At 65.5% G+C, this 21,597-nt stretch overlaps 1 protein-coding gene across 1 annotated transcript; it reads right to left on the bottom strand.

Moving 5' to 3' along the window:
- Positions 1 to 926: 926 nt before the first annotated feature.
- LOC148592703 (leucine-rich repeat-containing protein 51-like) lies at positions 927 to 21,219 on the bottom strand. Its single transcript, XM_088534058.1, has 5 exons — positions 21,106 to 21,219; positions 15,258 to 15,309; positions 13,990 to 14,189; positions 12,299 to 12,447; positions 927 to 1,053 (listed from the first exon to the last, which is right to left on the bottom strand). Exons 1-5 carry the CDS (start codon positions 21,217 to 21,219, stop codon positions 927 to 929), a joined length of 642 nt encoding a protein of 213 aa, XP_088390184.1.
- Positions 21,220 to 21,597: the final 378 nt, after the last annotated feature.

Below are 21,597 nucleotides of genomic sequence, written 5' to 3'. Positions count from 1 at the left end.
CCCCCTTTATTCCGGGTGCCGCACGGCTCCGCTCTCCCTGCTCCCATTCCCATTCCCATCTCCTTCGCTGTATCCCGGCCGGTCCCTGTTTATTCTGTGCACCCGGCTCCGCTCTCCCCATTCCCATTCCCGGCTCCTTCCCGGTTTATTCCGTGCGTTTCCCGTCTCCTTCCCGGTTTATTCCCTGCGTTTCCCGGCTCCGTCCCCGCTCCGGCGCTGCCGCGCGGCCGCGCTCCGCTCTCCCCATTCCCATTCCCGGCTCCTTCCCGGTTTATTCCGTGCGTTTCCCGGCTCCGTTCCGCTCTCCCCATTCCCATTCCCGGCTCCTTCCCGGTTTATTCCGCGCGTTTCCCGGCTCCGGTCCCGCTCCGGCGCTGCCGTGCGGCTCCGCTCTCCCCATTCCCATTCCCGGCTCCTTCCCGGTTTATTCCGTGCGTTTCCCGGCTCCGTTCCGCTCTCCCCATTCCCATTCCCGTCTCCTTCCCGGTTCATTCCGTGCGTTTCCCGGCTCCGTCCCCGCTCCGGCGCTGCCGCGCGGCCGCGCTCCGCTCTCCCCATTCCCATTCCCGGCTCCTTCCCGGTTTATTCCGCGTGTTTCCCGGCTCCGTTCCCGCTCCGGCGCTGCCGCGCGGCCGCGCTCCGCTCTCCCCATTCCCATTCCCGGCTCCTTCCCGGTTCATTCCGGGTGTTTCCCGGCTCCGTTCCGCTCTCCCCATTCCCATTCCCGGCTCCTTCCCGGTTTATTCCGTGCGTTTCCCGGCTCCGTTCCGCTCTCCCCATTCCCATTCCCGGCTCCTTCCCGGTTTATTCCGTGCGTTTCCCGGCTCCGTTCCGCTCTCCCCATTCCCATTCCCGGCTCCTTCCCGGTTTATTCCGCGCGTTTCCCGGCTCCGTTCCGCTCTCCCCATTCCCGGCTCCTTCCCGGTTTATTCCCTGCGTTTCCCGGCTCCGTTCCCGCTCCGGCGCTCCCGCGCGGCCGCGCTCCGCTCCTGCCGGGTGACGCCGCTGAAGTCCAGGGAGCGGAGCTGGGGCAGCGCGGCCAGGACGTAGCCCCTGCGGAACCGTGAGCCGGAGCCGCCGGAGCCGCCGGAGCGGCTGGAACGGCCGGAGCAGCCAGGGGAGGGAGCGGGAGGGAGCGGGAGCGCCGGGAACGCGCGGGGCCAGCAGGAGCCAATGGGAGCGAGTGGGAGCCAGTGGGAGTGAGTGGGAGCCAGTGGGAGTGAGTGGGAGCGAGTGGGAGCCAGTGGGAGTGAGTGGGAGCGATTGGGAGCGAGTGGGAGGGAGTGGGAGGGAGTGGGAGTGAGTGGGAGCGAGTGGGAGGGAGTGGGAGTGAGTGGGAGCCAGTGGGAGCGAGTGGGAGCCAGTGGGAGCGAGTGGGAGTGAGTGGGAGTGAGTGGGAGCGAGTGGGAGTGAGTGGGAGTGAGTGGGAGCCAGTGGGAGCGAGTGGGAGCGAGTGGGAGTGAGTGGGAGTGAGTGGGAGTGAGTGGGAGCCAGTGGGAGGGAGTGGGAGCGAGTGGGAGCGAGTGGGAGTGAGTGGGAGCCAGTGGGAGCGAGTGGGAGTGAGTGGGAGCGAGTGGGAGTGAGTGGGAGTGAGTGGGAGTGAGTGGGAGCCAGTGGGAGGGAGTGGGAGTGAGTGGGAGTGAGTGGGAGGGAGTGGGAGTGAGTGGGAGCCAGTGGGAGCCAGTGGGAGTGAGTGGGAGCGAGTGGGAGCCAGTGGGAGTGAGTGGGAGCGAGTGGGAGCCAGTGGGAGTGAGTGGGAGCGATTGGGAGTGAGTGGGAGCGAGTGGGAGCCAGTGGGAGTGAGTGGGAGCGATTGGGAGCGAGTGGGAGGGAGTGGGAGGGAGTGGGAGTGAGTGGGAGGGAGTGGGAGTGAGTGGGAGCCAGTGGGAGCGAGTGGGAGCCAGTGGGAGCGAGTGGGAGTGAGTGGGAGTGAGTGGGAGCGAGTGGGAGTGAGTGGGAGTGAGTGGGAGCCAGTGGGAGCGAGTGGGAGCGAGTGGGAGTGAGTGGGAGTGAGTGGGAGTGAGTGGGAGCCAGTGGGAGGGAGTGGGAGCGAGTGGGAGCGAGTGGGAGTGAGTGGGAGCCAGTGGGAGCGAGTGGGAGTGAGTGGGAGCGAGTGGGAGTGAGTGGGAGTGAGTGGGAGCCAGTGGGAGGGAGTGGGAGTGAGTGGGAGCGAGTGGGAGTGAGTGGGAGTGAGTGGGAGCCAGTGGGAGGGAGTGGGAGTGAGTGGGAGTGAGTGGGAGTGAGTGGGAGCCAGTGGGAGCCAGTGGGAGCGAGTGGAAGCGAGTGGGAGTGAGTGGGAGTGAGTGGGAGCCAGTGGGAGTGAGTGGGAGCCAGTGGGAGCGAGTGGGAGCCAGTGGGAGCGAGTGGGAGTGAGTGGGAGTGAGTGGGAGTGAGTGGGAGCCAGTGGGAGCGAGTGGGAGTGAGTGGGAGTGAGTGGGAGTGAGTGGGAGCCAGTGGGAGCCAGTGGGAGCGAGTGGGAGCGAGTGGGAGTGAGTGGGAGCCAGTGGGAGCCAGTGGGAGCCAGTGGGAGCGAGTGGGAGCCAGTGGGAGTGAGTGGGAGTGAGTGGGAGTGAGTGGGAGTGAGTGGGAGCCAGTGGGAGGGAGTGGGAGTGAGTGGGAGCGATTGGGAGCGAGTGGGAGCCAGTGGGAGCGAGTGGGAGTGAGTGGGAGTGAGTGGGAGCGAGTGGGAGCCAGTGGGAGCGAGTGGGAGTGAGTGGGAGTGAGTGGGAGCGAGTGGGAATGAGTGGGAGTGGGAGTGAGTGGGAGCCAGTGGGAGCGAGTGGGAGTGGGAGTGAGTGGGAGCCAGTGGGAGGGAGTGGGAGCGAGTGGGAGTGAGTGGGAGTGAGTGGGAGCCAGTGGGAGGGAGTGGGAGTGAGTGGGAGCGAGTGGGAGCGAGTGGGAGTGAGTGGGAGTGAGTGGGAGCCAGTGGGAGGGAGTGGGAGTGAGTGGGAGTGAGTGGGAGTGAGTGGGAGCCAGTGGGAGCCAGTGGGAGCGGGTGGAAGTGAGTGGGAGGGAGTGGGAGTGAGTGGGAGCCAGTGGGAGGGAGTGGGAGCCAGTGGGAGGGAGTGGGAGTGAGTGGGAGTGAGTGGGAGCGAGTGGGAGCCAGTGGGAGCGGGTGGAAGTGAGTGGGAGGGAGTGGGAGTGAGTGGGAGCCAGTGGGAGGGAGTGGGAGCCAGTGGGAGGGAGTGGGAGTGAGTGGGAGTGAGTGGGAGCGAGTGGGAGTGAGTGGGAGCCAGTGGGAGTGAGTGGGAGCCAGTGGGAGCCAGTGGGAGCGAGTGGGAGCGAGTGGGAGTGAGTGGGAGCCAGTGGGAGCCAGTGGGAGCCAGTGGGAGCGAGTGGGAGCCAGTGGGAGTGAGTGGGAGTGAGTGGGAGTGAGTGGGAGCCAGTGGGAGGGAGTGGGAGTGAGTGGGAGTGAGTGGGAGCGAGTGGGAGCGAGTGGGAGCCAGTGGGAGCGAGTGGGAGTGAGTGGGAGTGAGTAGGAGCGAGTGGGAGCCAGTGGGAGCGAGTGGGAGTGAGTGGGAGTGGGAGTGAGTGGGAGCCAGTGGGAGCGAGTGGGAGTGGGAGTGAGTGGGAGCCAGTGGGAGGGAGTGGGAGCGAGTGGGAGTGAGTGGGAATGAGTGGGAGTGGGAGTGAGTGGGAGCCAGTGGGAGCGAGTGGGAATGAGTGGGAGTGGGAGTGAGTGGGAGCCAGTGGGAGCGAGTGGGAGTGGGAGTGAGTGGGAGCCAGTGGGAGGGAGTGGGAGCGAGTGGGAGTGAGTGGGAGTGAGTGGGAGCCAGTGGGAGGGAGTGGGAGTGAGTGGGAGCGAGTGGGAGTGAGTGGGAGTGAGTGGGAGTGAGTGGGAGCCAGTGGGAGGGAGTGGGAGTGAGTGGGAGTGAGTGGGAGGGAGTGGGAGTGAGTGGGAGCCAGTGGGAGTGAGTGGGAGTGAGTGGGAGCCAGTGGGAGCGAGTGGGAGCGAGTGGGAGTGAGTGGGAGCCAGTGGGAGTGAGTGGGAGTGAGTGGGAGCCAGTGGGAGCCAGTGGGAGCGGGTGGAAGTGAGTGGGAGGGAGTGGGAGTGAGTGGGAGCCAGTGGGAGGGAGTGGGAGTGAGTGGGAGTGAGTGGGAGCCAGTGGGAGGGAGTGGGAGTGAGTGGGAGCGAGTGGGAGTGAGTGGGAGTGAGTGGGAGCCAGTGGGAGCCAGTGGGAGCCAGTGGGAGTGAGTGGGAGTGAGTGGGAGTGAGTGGGAGCCAGTGGGAGTGAGTGGGAGTGAGTGGGAGCGAGTGGGAGTGAGTGGGAGCCAGTGGGAGCCAGTGGGAGCCAGTGGGAGCGAGTGGGAGTGAGTGGGAGTGAGTGGGAGCCAGTGGGAGCCAGTGGGAGTGAGTGGGAGCGAGTGGGAGTGAGTGGGAGTGAGTGGGAGCCAGTGGGAGCGAGTGGGAGCGGGTGGGAGTGAGTGGGAGGGAGTGGGAGTGAGTGGGAGCGAGTGGGAGTGAGTGGGAGCCAGTGGGAGTGAGTGGGAGTGAGTGGGAGCCAGTGGGAGCCAGTGGGAGCGAGTGGGAGCGAGTGGGAGCGAGTGGGAGTGAGTGGGAGCGAGTGGGAGCGAGTGGGAGCGAGTGGGAGCCAGTGGGAGTGAGTGGGAGGGAGTGGGAGTGAGTGGGAGTGAGTGGGAGCGAGTGGGAATGAGTGGGAGTGGGAGTGAGTGGGAGCCAGTGGGAGTGAGTGGGAGGGAGTGGGAGTGAGTGGGAGTGAGTGGGAGCGAGTGGGAATGAGTGGGAGTGGGAGTGAGTGGGAGCCAGTGGGAGCGAGTGGGAATGAGTGGGAGTGGGAGTGAGTGGGAGCCAGTGGGAGCGAGTGGGAGTGGGAGTGAGTGGGAGCCAGTGGGAGGGAGTGGGAGCGAGTGGGAGTGAGTGGGAGCGAGTGGGAGTGAGTGGGAGTGAGTGGGAATGAGTGGGAGTGAGTGGGAGCGAGTGGGAGTGAGTGGGAGTGAGTGGGAGCGAGTGGGAGTGAGTGGGAGCGAGTGGGAGCCAGTGGGAGTGAGTGGGAGTGGGAGTGAGTGGGAGCGAGTGGGAGTGAGTGGGAGTGAGTGGGAGCGAGTGGGAGTGAGTGGGAGCCAGTGGGAGTGAGTGGGAGTGGGAGTGAGTGGGAGCCAGTGGGAGTGAGTGGGAGGGAGTGGGAGTGAGTGGGAGCGAGTGGGAGTGAGTGGGAATGAGTGGGAGTGAGTGGGAGTGAGTGGGAGCGAGTGGGAGCGAGTGGGAGTGAGTGGGAGTGAGTGGGAGCGAGTGGGAGCCAGTGGGAGTGAGTGGGAGTGGGAGTGAGTGGGAGCCAGTGGGAGCGAGTGGGAGGGAGTGGGAGTGAGTGGGAGCGAGTGGGAGTGAGTGGGAGTGAGTGGGAGTGAGTGGGAGCGAGTGGGAGTGAGTGGGAGCCAGTGGGAGTGAGTGGGAGTGGGAGTGAGTGGGAGCCAGTGGGAGTGAGTGGGAGTGAGTGGGAATGAGTGGGAGCGAGTGGGAGCCAGTGGGAGCGAGTGGGAGTGAGTGGGAGTGAGTGGGAGTGAGTGGGAGCCAGTGGGAGCGAGTGGGAGTGGGAGTGAGTGGGAGCCAGTGGGAGGGAGTGGGAGCGAGTGGGAGTGAGTGGGAGGGAGTGGGAGCCAGTGGGAGGGAGTGGGAGTGAGTGGGAGCGAGTGGGAGTGAGTGGGAGTGAGTGGGAGTGAGTGGGAGCCAGTGGGAGGGAGTGGGAGTGAGTGGGAGTGAGTGGGAGGGAGTGGGAGTGAGTGGGAGCCAGTGGGAGTGAGTGGGAGCCAGTGGGAGGGAGTGGGAGTGAGTGGGAGTGAGTGGGAGCGAGTGGGAGTGAGTGGGAGCCAGTGGGAGCCAGTGGGAGCCAGTGGGAGTGAGTGGGAGTGAGTGGGAGTGAGTGGGAGCCAGTGGGAGTGAGTGGGAGCGAGTGGGAGTGAGTGGGAGTGAGTGGGAGCCAGTGGGAGCCAGTGGGAGCGAGTGGGAGTGAGTGGGAGTGAGTGGGAGTGAGTGGGAGTGAGTGGGAGCCAGTGGGAGTGAGTGGGAGTGAGTGGGAGCGAGTGGGAGTGAGTGGGAGTGAGTGGGAGCCAGTGGGAGCGAGTGGGAGCGGGTGGGAGTGAGTGGGAGTGAGTGGGAGTGAGTGGGAGCCAGTGGGAGCGAGTGGGAGCGAGTGGGAGTGAGTGGGAGCGAGTGGGAGCGAGTGGGAGTGAGTGGGAGTGAGTGGGAGCGAGTGGGAGTGAGTGGGAGCCAGTGGGAGTGAGTGGGAGTGGGAGTGAGTGGGAGCCAGTGGGAGTGAGTGGGAGGGAGTGGGAGTGAGTGGGAGTGAGTGGGAGCGAGTGGGAATGAGTGGGAGTGGGAGTGAGTGGGAGCCAGTGGGAGCGAGTGGGAGTGGGAGTGAGTGGGAGCCAGTGGGAGGGAGTGGGAGCGAGTGGGAGTGAGTGGGAGCGAGTGGGAGCCAGTGGGACTGAGTGGGAATGAGTGGGAGTGAGTGGGAGCGAGTGGGAGTGAGTGGGAGCGAGTGGGAGCCAGTGGGAGTGAGTGGGAGTGGGAGTGAGTGGGAGTGAGTGGGAGGGAGTGGGAGTGAGTGGGAGCGAGTGGGAGTGAGTGGGAATGAGTGGGAGTGAGTGGGAGCGAGTGGGAGCGAGTGGGAGTGAGTGGGAGTGAGTGGGAGCGAGTGGGAGCCAGTGGGAGTGAGTGGGAGTGGGAGTGAGTGGGAGCCAGTGGGAGCGAGTGGGAGGGAGTGGGAGTGAGTGGGAGCGAGTGGGAGTGAGTGGGAGTGAGTGGGAGTGAGTGGGAGTGAGTGGGAGCCAGTGGGAGTGAGTGGGAGTGAGTGGGAGCCAGTGGGAGCGAGTGGGAGGGAGTGGGAGCGGGTGGGAGTGAGTGGGAGGGAGTGGGAGTGAGTGGGAGCGAGTGGGAGTGAGTGGGAGCCAGTGGGAGTGAGTGGGAGCCAGTGGGAGCCAGTGGGAGCGAGTGGGAGCGAGTGGGAGCGAGTGGGAGCGAGTGGGAGCCAGTGGGAGTGAGTGGGAGGGAGTGGGAGTGAGTGGGAGTGAGTGGGAGCGAGTGGGAATGAGTGGGAGTGGGAGTGAGTGGGAGCCAGTGGGAGCGAGTGGGAATGAGTGGGAGTGGGAGTGAGTGGGAGCCAGTGGGAGCGAGTGGGAGTGGGAGTGAGTGGGAGCCAGTGGGAGGGAGTGGGAGCGAGTGGGAGTGAGTGGGAGTGAGTGGGAATGAGTGGGAGTGAGTGGGAGCGAGTGGGAGTGAGTGGGAGCGAGTGGGAGCCAGTGGGAGTGAGTGGGAGTGGGAGTGAGTGGGAGTGAGTGGGAGCCAGTGGGAGTGAGTGGGAGTGGGAGTGAGTGGGAGTGAGTGGGAGTGAGTGGGAGCGAGTGGGAGTGAGTGGGAGCCAGTGGGAGTGAGTGGGAGTGGGAGTGAGTGGGAGCCAGTGGGAGTGAGTGGGAGGGAGTGGGAGTGAGTGGGAGCGAGTGGGAGTGAGTGGGAATGAGTGGGAGTGAGTGGGAGCGAGTGGGAGCGAGTGGGAGTGAGTGGGAGTGAGTGGGAGCGAGTGGGAGCCAGTGGGAGTGAGTGGGAGTGGGAGTGAGTGGGAGCCAGTGGGAGCGAGTGGGAGGGAGTGGGAGTGAGTGGGAGCGAGTGGGAGTGAGTGGGAGTGAGTGGGAGTGAGTGGGAGCGAGTGGGAGTGAGTGGGAGCCAGTGGGAGTGAGTGGGAGTGGGAGTGAGTGGGAGCCAGTGGGAGTGAGTGGGAGCGAGTGGGAGTGAGTGGGAATGAGTGGGAGCGAGTGGGAGCCAGTGGGAGCGAGTGGGAGGGAGTGGGAGTGGGAGTGAGTGGGAGCCAGTGGGAGCGAGTGGGAGTGGGAGTGAGTGGGAGCCAGTGGGAGGGAGTGGGAGCGAGTGGGAGTGAGTGGGAGTGAGTGGGAGCCAGTGGGAGGGAGTGGGAGTGAGTGGGAGCGAGTGGGAGTGAGTGGGAGTGAGTGGGAGTGAGTGGGAGCCAGTGGGAGGGAGTGGGAGTGAGTGGGAGTGAGTGGGAGGGAGTGGGAGTGAGTGGGAGCCAGTGGGAGCCAGTGGGAGCGGGTGGAAGTGAGTGGGAGGGAGTGGGAGTGAGTGGGAGCCAGTGGGAGGGAGTGGGAGTGAGTGGGAGTGAGTGGGAGCCAGTGGGAGGGAGTGGGAGTGAGTGGGAGTGAGTGGGAGCGAGTGGGAGTGAGTGGGAGCCAGTGGGAGCCAGTGGGAGTGAGTGGGAGTGAGTGGGAGCCAGTGGGAGCGAGTGGGAGTGAGTGGGAGTGAGTGGGAGCCAGTGGGAGTGAGTGGGAGTGAGTGGGAGCGAGTGGGAGTGAGTGGGAGTGAGTGGGAGCCAGTGGGAGCGAGTGGGAGCGGGTGGGAGTGAGTGGGAGTGAGTGGGAGTGAGTGGGAGCCAGTGGGAGCGAGTGGGAGTGAGTGGGAGTGAGTGGGAGCGAGTGGGAGCGAGTGGGAGTGAGTGGGAGCCAGTGGGAGTGAGTGGGAGCGAGTGGGAGCGAGTGGGAGTGAGTGGGAGCCAGTGGGAGTGAGTGGGAGTGGGAGTGAGTGGGAGCCAGTGGGAGTGAGTGGGAGGGAGTGGGAGTGAGTGGGAGCGAGTGGGAATGAGTGGGAGTGGGAGTGAGTGGGAGCCAGTGGGAGGGAGTGGGAGCGAGTGGGAGTGAGTGGGAGCGAGTGGGAGTGAGTGGGAGTGAGTGGGAATGAGTGGGAGTGAGTGGGAGCGAGTGGGAGTGAGTGGGAGCGAGTGGGAGCCAGTGGGAGTGAGTGGGAGTGGGAGTGAGTGGGAGTGAGTGGGAGTGAGTGGGAGGGAGTGGGAGTGAGTGGGAGCGAGTGGGAGTGAGTGGGAATGAGTGGGAGTGAGTGGGAGCCAGTGGGAGCGAGTGGGAGTGAGTGGGAGCCAGTGGGAGGGAGTGGGAGTGAGTGGGAGCGAGTGGGAGTGAGTGGGAGTGAGTGGGAGTGAGTGGGAGCCAGTGGGAGCCAGTGGGAGCGAGTGGGAGCGAGTGGGAGCGAGTGGGAGTGAGTGGGAGCCAGTGGGAGTGAGTGGGAGTGGGAGTGAGTGGGAGCCAGTGGGAGTGAGTGGGAGGGAGTGGGAGTGAGTGGGAGTGAGTGGGAGCGAGTGGGAGCCAGTGGGAGTGAGTGGGAGTGGGAGTGAGTGGGAGCCAGTGGGAGTGAGTGGGAGCGAGTGGGAGCGAGTGGGAGTGAGTGGGAGCGAGTGGGAGTGAGTGGGAGCCAGTGGGAGTGAGTGGGAGGGAGTGGGAGTGAGTGGGAGTGAGTGGGAGCGAGTGGGAATGAGTGGGAGTGGGAGTGAGTGGGAGCCAGTGGGAGCGAGTGGGAGTGGGAGTGAGTGGGAGCCAGTGGGAGGGAGTGGGAGTGAGTGGGAGCGAGTGGGAGTGAGTGGGAGTGAGTGGGAATGAGTGGGAGTGAGTGGGAGCGAGTGGGAGTGAGTGGGAGCGAGTGGGAGCCAGTGGGAGTGAGTGGGAGTGGGAGTGAGTGGGAGGGAGTGGGAGTGAGTGGGAGCGAGTGGGAGTGAGTGGGAATGAGTGGGAGTGAGTGGGAGCGAGTGGGAGCGAGTGGGAGTGAGTGGGAGCGAGTGGGAGCCAGTGGGAGTGAGTGGGAGTGGGAGTGAGTGGGAGCCAGTGGGAGTGAGTGGGAGTGGGAGTGAGTGGGAGCCAGTGGGAGTGAGTGGGAGCGAGTGGGAGTGAGTGGGAATGAGTGGGAGCGAGTGGGAGCCAGTGGGAGCGAGTGGGAGGGAGTGGGAGTGAGTGGGAGCGAGTGGGAGTGAGTGGGAATGAGTGGGAGTGAGTGGGAGCCAGTGGGAGCGAGTGGGAGTGAGTGGGAGCGAGTGGGAGTGAGTGGGAGCCAGTGGGAGGGAGTGGGAGTGAGTGGGAGCGAGTGGGAGTGAGTGGGAGCCAGTGGGAGCCAGTGGGAGCCAGTGGGAGCCAGTGGGAGTGAGTGGGAGCCAGTGGGAGTGAGTGGGAGTGAGTGGGAGTGAGTGGGAGTGAGTGGGAGCCAGTGGGAGCCAGTGGGAGCCAGTGGGAGCGAGTGGGAGTGAGTGGGAGCCAGTGGGAGTGAGTGGGAGTGAGTGGGAGCCAGTGGGAGTGAGTGGGAGTGAGTGGGAGTGAGTGGGAGTGAGTGGGAGCCAGTGGGAGGGAGTGGGAGCGAGTGGGAGTGAGTGGGAGTGAGTGGGAGTGAGTGGGAGCCAGTGGGAGTGAGTGGGAGGGAGTGGGAGTGAGTGGGAGCGAGTGGGAGTGAGTGGGAGTGAGTGGGAGTGAGTGGGAGCCAGTGGGAGCCAGTGGGAGTGAGTGGGAGCGAGTGGGAGCGAGTGGGAGTGAGTGGGAGCCAGTGGGAGTGAGTGGGAGTGGGAGTGAGTGGGAGCCAGTGGGAGTGAGTGGGAGGGAGTGGGAGTGAGTGGGAGTGAGTGGGAGCGAGTGGGAGCCAGTGGGAGTGAGTGGGAGTGGGAGTGAGTGGGAGCCAGTGGGAGTGAGTGGGAGCGTGTGGGAGCGAGTGGGAGTGAGTGGGAGTGAGTGGGAGCGAGTGGGAGTGAGTGGGAGCCAGTGGGAGTGAGTGGGAGGGAGTGGGAGTGAGTGGGAGTGAGTGGGAGCGAGTGGGAATGAGTGGGAGTGGGAGTGAGTGGGAGCCAGTGGGAGCGAGTGGGAGTGAGTGGGAGCGAGTGGGAGTGAGTGGGAGTGAGTGGGAATGAGTGGGAGTGAGTGGGAGCGAGTGGGAGTGAGTGGGAGCGAGTGGGAGCCAGTGGGAGTGAGTGGGAGTGGGAGTGAGTGGGAGCGAGTGGGAGTGAGTGGGAATGAGTGGGAGTGAGTGGGAGCCAGTGGGAGCCAGTGGGAGCGAGTGGGAGTGAGTGGGAGTGAGTGGGAGCCAGTGGGAGCGAGTGGGAGTGAGTGGGAGCGAGTGGGAGTGAGTGGGAGTGAGTGGGAGCCAGTGGGAGCGAGTGGGAGTGAGTGGGAGTGAGTGGGAGCGAGTGGGAGGGAGTGGGAGCGAGTGGGAGTGAGTGGGAGTGAGTGGGAGCCAGTGGGAGCCAGTGGGAGTGAGTGGGAGTGAGTGGGAGCCAGTGGGAGTGAGTGGGAGTGAGTGGGAGCCAATGGGAGCGCGTGGAGCGAGCGGGAGCGCATGGGAGCGAGTGGGAGTGGGCGGGAATGCACAGAGTGAGGGGAGCGAGTGGGAGCGCATGGATCAAGTGGGAGCCGGAGTGCACGGATTGGGCGGGAACGGGAGCACAGGGATCGGGCAGGAGCGGGAGTGCACGGATTGAGTGGGATGGGGCACACATGGATCGGGCGGGATCAGGGCACATGGATCAGCCAGGATCGGGCGCACATGGATCGGCTGGGATCGGGTGCACATGGATCGGATGGGATTGGGCACACATGGATTGGCTGGGACACAGCGCACATGGATCAGGTGGGATGGGGCACATGGATCGGGTGGGATCGGGCATACATGGATCGAGCAGGACAGGGCGCACATGGATCAGGTGGGATTGGGGGACATGGATCGGGGAGGATTGGGTGCACATGGATTGGGCAGGATTGGGCGGGATGGGGCACACATGGATGGGGTGGGACGGGGCACACATGGATCAGGTGGGATGGGGCACATGGATCGGGTGGGATCAGGCATACATGGATCGAGCAGGACAGGGTGCACATGGATCAGATGGGATTGGTGCACATGTATCCGGCAGGATGGGGCGCGCGTGGATCGGGCAGGAGCAGGAGCACAGGGATCGGCCAGGAGTGGGAGCGAGGGGCCACGGCGCGTGCGGATCAGGCGGGATCAGGGCACATGGATGGGGCAGGATGGGGTGCACGTGGATCGGGCAGGAGCGCAGGGATCTGGCGGGATTGGGATCGGGAGCGCAGGGATCGGGCAGGATCAGGAGTGCAGGGATCCAGCGGGATTGGAAGCGTGGGGATCCGGCAGGGTCAGGATCGGGAGCGTAGGGATCGGGCAGGATTGGGATCGGGAGCACAGGGATCGGGTGGGATCGGGATCGGGAGCGCAGGGATCGGGCAGGATTGGGAGTGCAGGGATCCGGTGGGATCGGGAGCGCAGGGATCAGGTGGGATTGGGATCAGAAGCGCAGGGATCTGGCGGGATCGGAAGCGCAGGGATTGGGCGGGATCAGGAGCGCAGGGCCGCAGCACACGTGGATCGGGCGGGATCAGGGCACATGGATGGGGCAGGACGGGGTGCGTGTAGATTGGGCAGGAGCAGGAGCGCAGGGATCCGGCGGGATCGGGACCAGGGCACACGGATCCGTCGGGATGGGGCCGGGGCCGGCACCTGTATCCCGCGCGCTCCTCCACGGGGTTCCCGTGCAGCGTGAGGCGCCGCAGCCGCGGCAGCGCCGCCAGCTTGTCCACCTCGGCCAGGCTGCCGATGCTGTTCCCGTGCAGGTCCAGGCGCTGCAGGCTGCGCAGGCCGGCCAGCGCCTGCGGGACGGGAGGCGGGATGCGGGACGGGATGCGGGACGGGATGCGGGATGGGATACGGGATGAGGGATGGGATGCAGGACGGGATGCGGGACGGGATACGGGAGCGCCCACGCGAGACATCCCTGCACCGTTACACAGGGCTCCTGTCCCGTCTCTTCCCGTCCCACCCCATCCCAAACCTCCCATTCCAACCCATCCCAACACAAGCACCCATCCCACAGCAAGCCTCCTATCCCATCCCATCCCAATGCTGCCATCCCATCCCATCTCATCCCATCCCATCCCAATACTACCATCCATGCCATTCCAACACTCCCATCCCATCCCACCCCATCCCAACACAACCATCTCATCCCATCTCATCCCATCCCAATGCTACCATCCCAACCCAACACAACCATCCATCCCATCCCATCCCATCCCACCTCATCCCATCCGAATGCTACCATCTCACCCCATCCCATCCCACCCCATCGCATCCCACCCTATCCCAACACTCCCATCCCATCCCATTCCATCCCACCCCAACACCACCATCCCATCTCACCTCATCCCATTCCAATGCTATCATCCCATCCCAACACAATCCTCCCATTCCATCCCAACCCAACCATCTATGCCATCCCATCCCAACCCTCCCATCCCAACACAACCATCCCATCCCACCGCTACCATCCCATCCCATCACAATTCTCCCATCCCATCCCAACCCAACACAACCATCTGAGCCGATCCCACACAACCATCCCATCCCATCTCATCCCATCTCATCCCATCCCAACGCTACCATCCCACTCCATCACGCCCCAACACAACCATCCCATCCCAACACAACCATCCCATCCCATCACAACCATCCCATCCCACCCCATCCCAACACAACCATCCCGTCCCATCCCAGCACAATTCTCCCATCCCACCCCATCCCAACACAACCATCCCATCCCATGTCATCCCATCCCAATGCTACCATCCCACTCCATCGCACCCCAACACAACCATCCCATCCCATCCCAACACAATTCTCCCATCCCATCCCAACCCAACACAACCATCTGACCCCATCCCAACACAACCATCCCATCCCAACGCTACCATCCCACTCCATCATGCCCCAACACAACCATCCCATCCCATCCCAGCACAATTCTCCCAACCCATCCCATCCCATCCCATCCCATCCCATCCCATCCCAACACAACCATCCCATCCCATCCCAGCACAATTCTCCCATCCCATCCCATCCCATCCCATCCCATCCCACCCCATCCCAACACAACCATCCCATCCCACCCCATCCCATCCCATCCCATCCCACCCCATCCCAACACAACCATCCCATCCCATCCCAACACAACCATCCCATCCCATCCCACCCCATCCCAACACAACCATCCCATCCCACCCCATCCCATCCCATCCCATCCCATCCCATCCCATCCCAACACAACCATCCCATCCCACCCCATCCCAACACAACCATCCCATCCCATCCCATCCCATCCCATCCCAACACAACCATCCCTGTCCCCTGCGCACGGGGTCGATGCTGGGCAGGCGGTTGAAGGACAGGTCGAGCCAGCAGAGGCGCTCGGGGAACTCGAGCAGGCGCTCGAGCGCGGGCGGCAGCGCGGCCAGGCTGCGCAGCGCGTTGTTGTTGAGGCGCAGCGCCGCGCCGACGAGACGGCCGCGCGGGGAGCGCGTGACGGGGCCGGCACGGGGATCCTGGGACAGGAGATCTGCGGGAATACAGCATGGATCCCATGGAATGATCCCGTGGAATGATCCCCATGGAACATCCCCATTGAATGATCCCATGGAACGGCCGCGCGGGGAGCGCGTGACGGGGCCGGCGCGGGGATCCTGCGACAGGAGATCTGCGGGAATAGAGCATGGATCCCATGGAATGATCCCGTGGAATGATCCCATGGAACATCCCCATTGAATGATCCCATGGAATGATCCCATGGAACATCGCCATTGAATGATCCCATGGAATGATCCCGTGGAACATCCCCCTTGAACGATCCCATGGAATGATCCCATGGAACATCCCCATTGAACGATCCCATGGAATGATCCCCATGGAACATCCCCATTGAACGATCCCATGGAATGATCCCGTGGGACATCCCCATTGAATGATCCCATGGAATGATCCCGTGGAACATCCCCATTGAATGATCCCGTGGAACATCGCCATTGAATGATCCCATGGAACATCCCCATTGAATGATCCCATGGAATGATCCCATGGAACATCGCCATTGAATGATCCCGTGGAACATCGCCATTGAATGATCCCATGGAACATCCCCATTGAATGATCCCATGGAATGATCCCATGGAACATCCCCATTGAATGATCCCATGGAATGGCCCCGCGGGGAGTGCGGGCAACAGGGCTGGCATGTGGATCCTGCGACAGGAGATCTGCAAGGGATGGGGAGTATGGAATGATCCCATGGAACATCCCTATGGAATGATCCCCATGGAACATCCCCTTTGAATGATCCCATGGAATGATCCCATGGGACATCCCCATTGAACGATCCCATGGAATGATCCTGTGGGACATCCCCATTGAACGATCCCATGGAATGATCCCGTGGGACATCCCCATTGAACGATCCCATGGAACGATCCCATGGAATGATCCCATGGAACGATCCCATGGAACGATCCCATGGAATGATCCCATGGGATGATCCCACGGCCCATCCCCACGGAACATCCCCCGTCCTGCCCCATCCCACCCCATCCCACCCCACCCCATCCCGCCCCGTCCCGTCCCGTCCCGCTCTCACCGCGCACGGAGGCGGCTCCGCGGAAGGAGAAGTCCAGGGGGGCTCCCGGGGGCTGCCAGGGCTCCCAGCGCCGGTAGAGGGCGACGGGGCCCGGCCCGGAGCCAGCGCGGCCACGGGGACGGGGACGGGGCGGCTGCGCCATGGGGGACACGGGGGACACGGGGGACACGGGGGGACCCTGCGCACACGGGGGGACACCCTGACCCACGGGTGTCCCCGTGACCCGTGGAGATCCCCCTGACCCACGGGTGTCCCCTTGACCCACACACGTCACCACATGTCCCCCTGACCCACAGGTGTCACCACGTGTCCTCCTGACCCACAGGTGTCACCATGTGACCTCCTGCCCCATGAGTGTCCTCCTGACCCACGGGTGTCCCCCTGACCCACACGTGTCCCCTTGACCCACACGTGTCCCCTTGACCCACGGGTGTCACCACGTGTCCTCCTGCCCCACAGAGATCCCCTTGACCCACACGTGTCCTCCTGACCCACGGGTGTCACCACGTGTCCTCCTGACCCACGGGTGTCCCCTTGACCCACACGTGTCCCCTTGACCCATAGGTGTCACCACGTGTCCTCCTGCCCCACAGAGATCCCCTTGACCCACACATGTTCTCCTGTCCCCACACGCGTCACCATATGTCCTCCTGCCCCATGAGTGTCCTCCTGACCCACTCGTGTCACCACGCGTCCTCCTGACCCATGCGTGTCCCCCTGACCCACGGGTGTCCCCTTGACCCACAGATGTCATCCTGCCCCACGCGAGGCCCTGGCACACAGGGCCACCCTGCGCACACGGGGTGTCACGCGTGTCCTCCTGCCCCACGGAGATCCCCTTGACCCACACGTGTCCTCCTGACCCACGGGTGTCACCATGTGACCTCCTGACCCACGGGTGTCCCCTTGACCCACAGGTGTCTCCACGTGTCCTCCTGCCCCATGGAGATCCCCTTGACCCACACATGTTCTCCTGTCCCCACACGCGTCACCACGTGTCCTCCTGCCCCATGAGTGTCCTCCTGACCCACTCGTGTCACCACATGTCCCCCTGACCCACAGGTGTCACCATGTGACCTCCTGACCCACCCGTGTCCCCTTGACCCACACGTGTCACCACATGTCCCCCTGACCCACAGGTGTCGCCATGTGACCTCCTGCCCCATGAGTGTCCTCCTGACCCACGGGTGTCCCCCTGACCCACTCGTGTCACCACGTGTCCTCCTGCCCCACGGAGATCCCCTTGACCCACACATGTTCTCCTGTCCCCACACGTGTCACCACGTGTCCTCCTGCCCCATGAATGTCCTCCTGACCCACACACGTCACCACATGTCCCCCTGACCCACGGGTGTCCCCTTGACCCACACGTGTCCCCTTGACCCACAGGTGTCACCACGTGTCCTCCTGCCCCACGGAGATCCCCTTGACCCACGGGTGTCCTCCTGCCCCACGGGTGTCGTTCTGCCCCACAAGTGTCCCAATGACCCACGGGTGTCCCCTGCCCCACGGGTGTCACCACGTGTCCCCCTGTCCCCACTCGTGTCCCCCTGTCCCCACTCGTGTCCCCGTCCCCTCCGCGCTCCCGCTCACCCCGCCCCGCGCGCCGCGTCGCCACGGCAACCAGCGCCCCGCCCCTCCGCGCGCAGGGGCCGCCGGGAGCGCGCGGGGGCGGCTCAGCCAATGGGGAGAGGGCGGGGGCGGTTCCAGCCAATGGGCGGTGCGCGGGTCCGGCTCAGCCAATGAGGAGCGCGCGGGGGAGGTTCCAGCCAATGAGAAGCGCGCGGGGGCGGCTCCGGCCAATGGGCAGCGCGCGGGGGCGGTTCCAGCCAATGGGCGGTGCGCGGGGTCAGCGCAGCCAATGGGCAGTGCGCGGGTCCGGCTCAGCCAATGGGGAGCGCGCGGGTCCGGCTCAGCCAATGGGCGGTGCGCGGGGGCGGCTCCAGCCAATGGGCGGCGCGCGGGGCCGGCGCAGCCGTTTGAACCGGGTCCGCGCGCGGCGGCTCCGGGGAATACGGTAGGAGGGGGGGGAGGGGCTGGGGGCGCCGCGACCCCCCCCGGGAGGGGACAGAGACCCCGGGGGGGGGGGGGGGCGGCACCACGTGACCACCCCCCCCCCCCGCAATGGAGCCGCGGCGGGGGGGGGCGGGAATGGACCGGGAATGGACCGGGAATGGACCGGGAATGGGCCGGGAATGGACCGGGAATGGACCGGGAATGAACCGGGATGTCCTGGGAATGGACCGGGAATGGGCCGGGATGCGCCAGGATGTCCCGAGATTCGCCAGGGGGACGTCCCAGGGAGACGTCCCGGGATGCGCTTGGATGTCCTGGGATGGGCCGGGATGCACCGGGATTCTTTGGAATGCACCGGGATGTGCTGGGATGCACTGGGATGTGCCGGGATGCTCTGGAAGGCACCGGGATGCTCCGGGATGCTCCGCAGCCTGGAAGGGCCCTTGGGAAGCGGCCGGGAGGCCGGGAATGCCGCTCCAGGGGCTGCTCTTCCCGCATGGCCCCCGGGCCCACAGGGAGCGGCCGGGAATGCCGAGCCGGGAATGCCGAGCCGGGAATGCCGAGCCGGGAATGCCGAGCGGCGGCGGGAACCGCAGGGAAACGGGAGGGAATGGGAGGGAACGGGAGCGGGAGCGGAGCCGGGAGCAGCCCCGGGATGTGGATGCGGATGGGGCCGGAGCCGGGAGCGCGCGCGGAGCTGCCTGGAAAACTGCGACCAGGCCGGGCTCTTCTCCGCAATTCCCATGGATAGGGACAGGGAATGGCCTGGAATGGCGCCGGGGAGGCTCAGGGTTGTGAAGCCTCGGAAGAGGCGGCGGAGCTCCGGGAACACAGGGATGGGGCATCCCGGGATGCGGATCGGGATGCGGCGGCTCCGAGGTCGTTTCCCAGCCTGGGCATTCCGTGATTCCCGCATGGATCCGTCCCCGGGAGCTCCGCACGGCCCTGCGGATCCCGGGAGCTCCGGAGCGGGATCCCGGGAGCTCCCTGCGGCTCCGGCTGCGGCGCTCCCGGCCTTTCCCGGCATTCCCGGGCATTCCCGTCGGGACGGCTCCTTTAACGCGGCCGTGACGTGCGGTGGCCTCCGGCCAGGAAGGGGCCGGCGCCCGCGCTGCTCCCGCCGGGAATGCCCAGGGCCCCGGGACGGCGCCGCGCGCGGTAGGAGCCCGCGCGGATCCCCCGGGAACGGGAACGGAGCCGGAGGAGCGGGAAAAGCGGGAGGAAGGGGGGGCAGCGCCGGGGGGATCCCGCGCTCCGTTCCGGGGGGATCCCCGTTCCAAGAGGATCCCGGTTCTGGGGGGGGATCCCGGTTCCGAGGGGATCCCGGTTCCGGGGGGAATCCCGGTTCCGGGGGGGATCCCGGTTCCGAGGGGATCCCGGTTCCGGGAGCAGATCCCGGTTCCGGGAGCAGATCCCGGTTCCGCGGGATCGGGCCGCGCTCGCCCACATCCGGGTCCCGCGCGCGGCTCTTGTCCGTCCCGGTTGTTGTCGGGATCCGGAAGGGGCCCCCCCGGCTGCTCCGTGCGCTTGCGTAACGCCGGAGCGGCCTCCCCTTCCCGGCCTCCATCCCGGCCTCCCCTTCCCAACCTCCCCTTCCCGGCCTCCCCTTCCCGACCTCCCCTTCCCGGCCTCCCCTTCCCGGCCTCCCCTTCCCGGCCTCCCCTTCCCAACTCCCCCTTCCCAACTCCCCCTTCCCAACCTCCCCTTCCCAACCTCCCCTTCCCAACTCCCCTTCCCAACTCCCCCTTCCCAACCTCCCCTTCCCAACTCCCCTTCCCAACTCCCCTTCCCAACTCCCCCTTCCCAACTCCCCCTTCCCAACCTCCCCTTCCCAACTCCCCTTCCCAACTCCCCCTTCCCAACTCCCCCTTCCCAACCTCCCCTTCCCAACTCCCCCTTCCCAACTCCCCCTTCCCAACTCCCCTTCCCAACTCCCCCTTCCCAACTCCCCCTTCCCAACTCCCCCTTCCCAACTCCCCCTTCCCAACTCCCCCTTCCCAACTCCCCTTCCCAACTCCCCCTTCCCAACTCCCCCTTCCCAACTCCCCCTTCCCAACTCCCCCTTCCCAACCTCCCCTTCCCAACTCCCCCTTCCCAACTCCCCCTTCCCAACTCCCCCTTCCCAACTCCCCCTTCCCAACTCCCCCTTCCCAACTCCCCCTTCCCAACCTCCCCTTCCCAACTCCCCCTTCCCAACTCCCCCTTCCCAACTCCCCTTCCCAACTCCCCTTCCCAACTCCCCTTCCCAACTCCCCTTCCCAACTCCCCCTTCCCAACTCCCCCTTCCCAACCTCCCCTTCCCAACTCCCCCTTCCCAACTCCCCCTTCCCAACCTCCCCTTCCCAACTCCCCCTTCCCAACTCCCCTTCCCAACTCCCCTTCCCAACTCCCCCTTCCCAACTCCCCCTTCCCAACTCCCCCTTCCCAACTCCCCCTTCCCAACTCCCCTTCCCAACTCCCCCTTCCCAACTCCCCCTTCCCAACTCCCCTTCCCAACTCCCCTTCCCAACCTCCCCTTCCCAACCTCCCCTTCCCGGCCTCCTTCCCAACCCCCTTTCCCGGCCTCTTTCCCAGCCTCCCCTTCCCGGCCTCCCCGTGGCCTCCCCGGCCGCCGCCTCCTCCCTCCCCGGGGTTGTCCGGAAGGAGGGAACAACGGGATATCCCGGAGCCGCCCGGGTCGGGATCCAGGCGGAGGGAACCCCGGACACCCCCCCGGGAACGCTCGCGCGGGGCTGGGCGATCCCGGGGCTTTCCCTGGATTTGTTCCCGGGCGGGAAGCGCCGCCGGGAAGCGCCAGGCGCTCCGTGGATCCCCGCGCCGCGTTCCTGGGGGAATGGGGGTCACGCGGCCGCAACCGCGGCGCTTCCCAGCGCATTCCCGGCGGGAAGGGCCCGCAGGGACGCGCTCGCTCCCGGGATGCGCTCGCTCCTGACACACTCCCGGGATGCGCTCCCGGGATGCGCTCGCTCCCAGCACATGGAACACGCTCCCGGGATGCGCTCATTCCCGGCACACGGGACGTGTTCCCGGGATGCGCTCCCGGGATGCGCTCGCTCCCGGCACATGGAATGCGCTCTTTTCCAGGATGCGCTCCCGGGACGCCCTCGCTCCTGGCACACGGGATGCGCTTTTTCCCGGGATGTAATCCCGGGACACGCTCCCCTCCAGCATATGGGACACGCTCCCTCCTGGAATGTGCTCCCTTCCAGGATGCGCTCCCGGGATGCGCTCGCTCCCGGCACACGGGATGCTCTCGCTCCCAGGATGCGCTTACGGGATGCACTTGCTTCCAGCATATGGGATGCGCTCATTCCCGGGATGCACTTGTTCCCAGCACACAGGATGCGCTCATTCCCGGGATGCGCTTACGGGATGCACTTGCTTCCAGCATATGGGATGCGCTCATTCCCGGGATGCGCTCCCGGGATGCACTCGCTTCCAGCACACGGGATGCGCTCGCTCCTGGGATGCTCTTGTTCCCGGGATGCGCTTGGGGGACGTGATCGTTCCCAGCACCTGGAATGCGCTCATTCCCGGGATGTGCTCGCGAGACACGCTTGCTCCCAGCACACGGGATGCGCTCGCTCCCGGATGAGCTCATGGGATGCACTCGTTCCCAGCACCAGGGATGCGCCCATTCCCAGGATGCGCTCATTCCCAGGATGTGCTCACCGGACGCACCTGCTCCCGGCACATGGGATGCGCTCGTTCCTGGATGCGCTCCTGGGATGCGCTCGTTCCCGGATGCGCCTGGTCCCAGATGTGCCCGGTCCCGGGATGCGCTCGTTCCCGGATGCGCTCATTCCCGGATGTGTTCCTGGGACGTGCTCACTCCTGGGATGCGCTCGCTCCCAGTTGCGCTCACTCCCAGCACCCAGGATGCGCTTATTCCCAGGATGTGCTCCCGGGAAGCACTCGCTCCCGGGATGCGCTTGTTCCCGGACATGCTCGCTCCCGGGATGCGCTCATTCCAGGATGCGCTCCCGGGATGTGTTCGTTTCCGGATGCGCTCCTGGGAAGCGCTTGCTCCCGGAATGTGCTTGTTCCTGGACGCGCGCATTCCCGGACGCACTCGCTCCCGGGATGTGCACATTCCCAGGATGCGCTCCCGGGATGCGCTCGTTCCCAGATGTGCTCGTTCCCAGATGTGTTCCCGGGACGTGCTGCCTCCTGGGATGCGCTTGCTCCCGGATGCACTTCCAAGATGCGCTCACTCCCAGCACCTGGGATGTGCTTATTCCCAGGATGTGCTCCCGGGACGCGCTCGCTCCCGGGATGCGCTCGTTCCCGGCCGCGCTCCGGCCGCTCCCGGCGCTCCCGCTCA

Source organism: Tinamus guttatus, unplaced genomic scaffold (genome assembly GCF_059628265.1).
Source record: "Tinamus guttatus ecotype Peru unplaced genomic scaffold, ASM5962826v1 Tinamus_guttatus_pri_ptg000533l, whole genome shotgun sequence".
NCBI lineage: Eukaryota > Metazoa > Chordata > Aves > Tinamiformes > Tinamidae > Tinamus > Tinamus guttatus.
Note: the sequence above shows the minus strand (reverse complement) of the source record. Positions and strands in the feature narration are given on the sequence as shown.

Excerpts from the sequence above, each read along its gene's own strand:
- LOC148592703 (XM_088534058.1), bottom strand. The coding sequence starts at position 21,219 with ATGTCCGGGAACAAGCGCATCCCGGGAGCGAGTGCTTCCCGGGAGCAC. Across the intron at positions 15,310-21,105 it reads GGAGCGAGCGCATCCCAGGA|CCCCCGGGAGCCCCCCTGGA; the intron begins GTGAGCACGTCC and ends GAGCCCTGGCAG. Across the intron at positions 1,054-12,298 it reads GAGGAGCGCGCGGGATACAG|GGGCTACGTCCTGGCCGCGC; the intron begins GTGCCGGCCCCG and ends ACGGTTCCGCAG.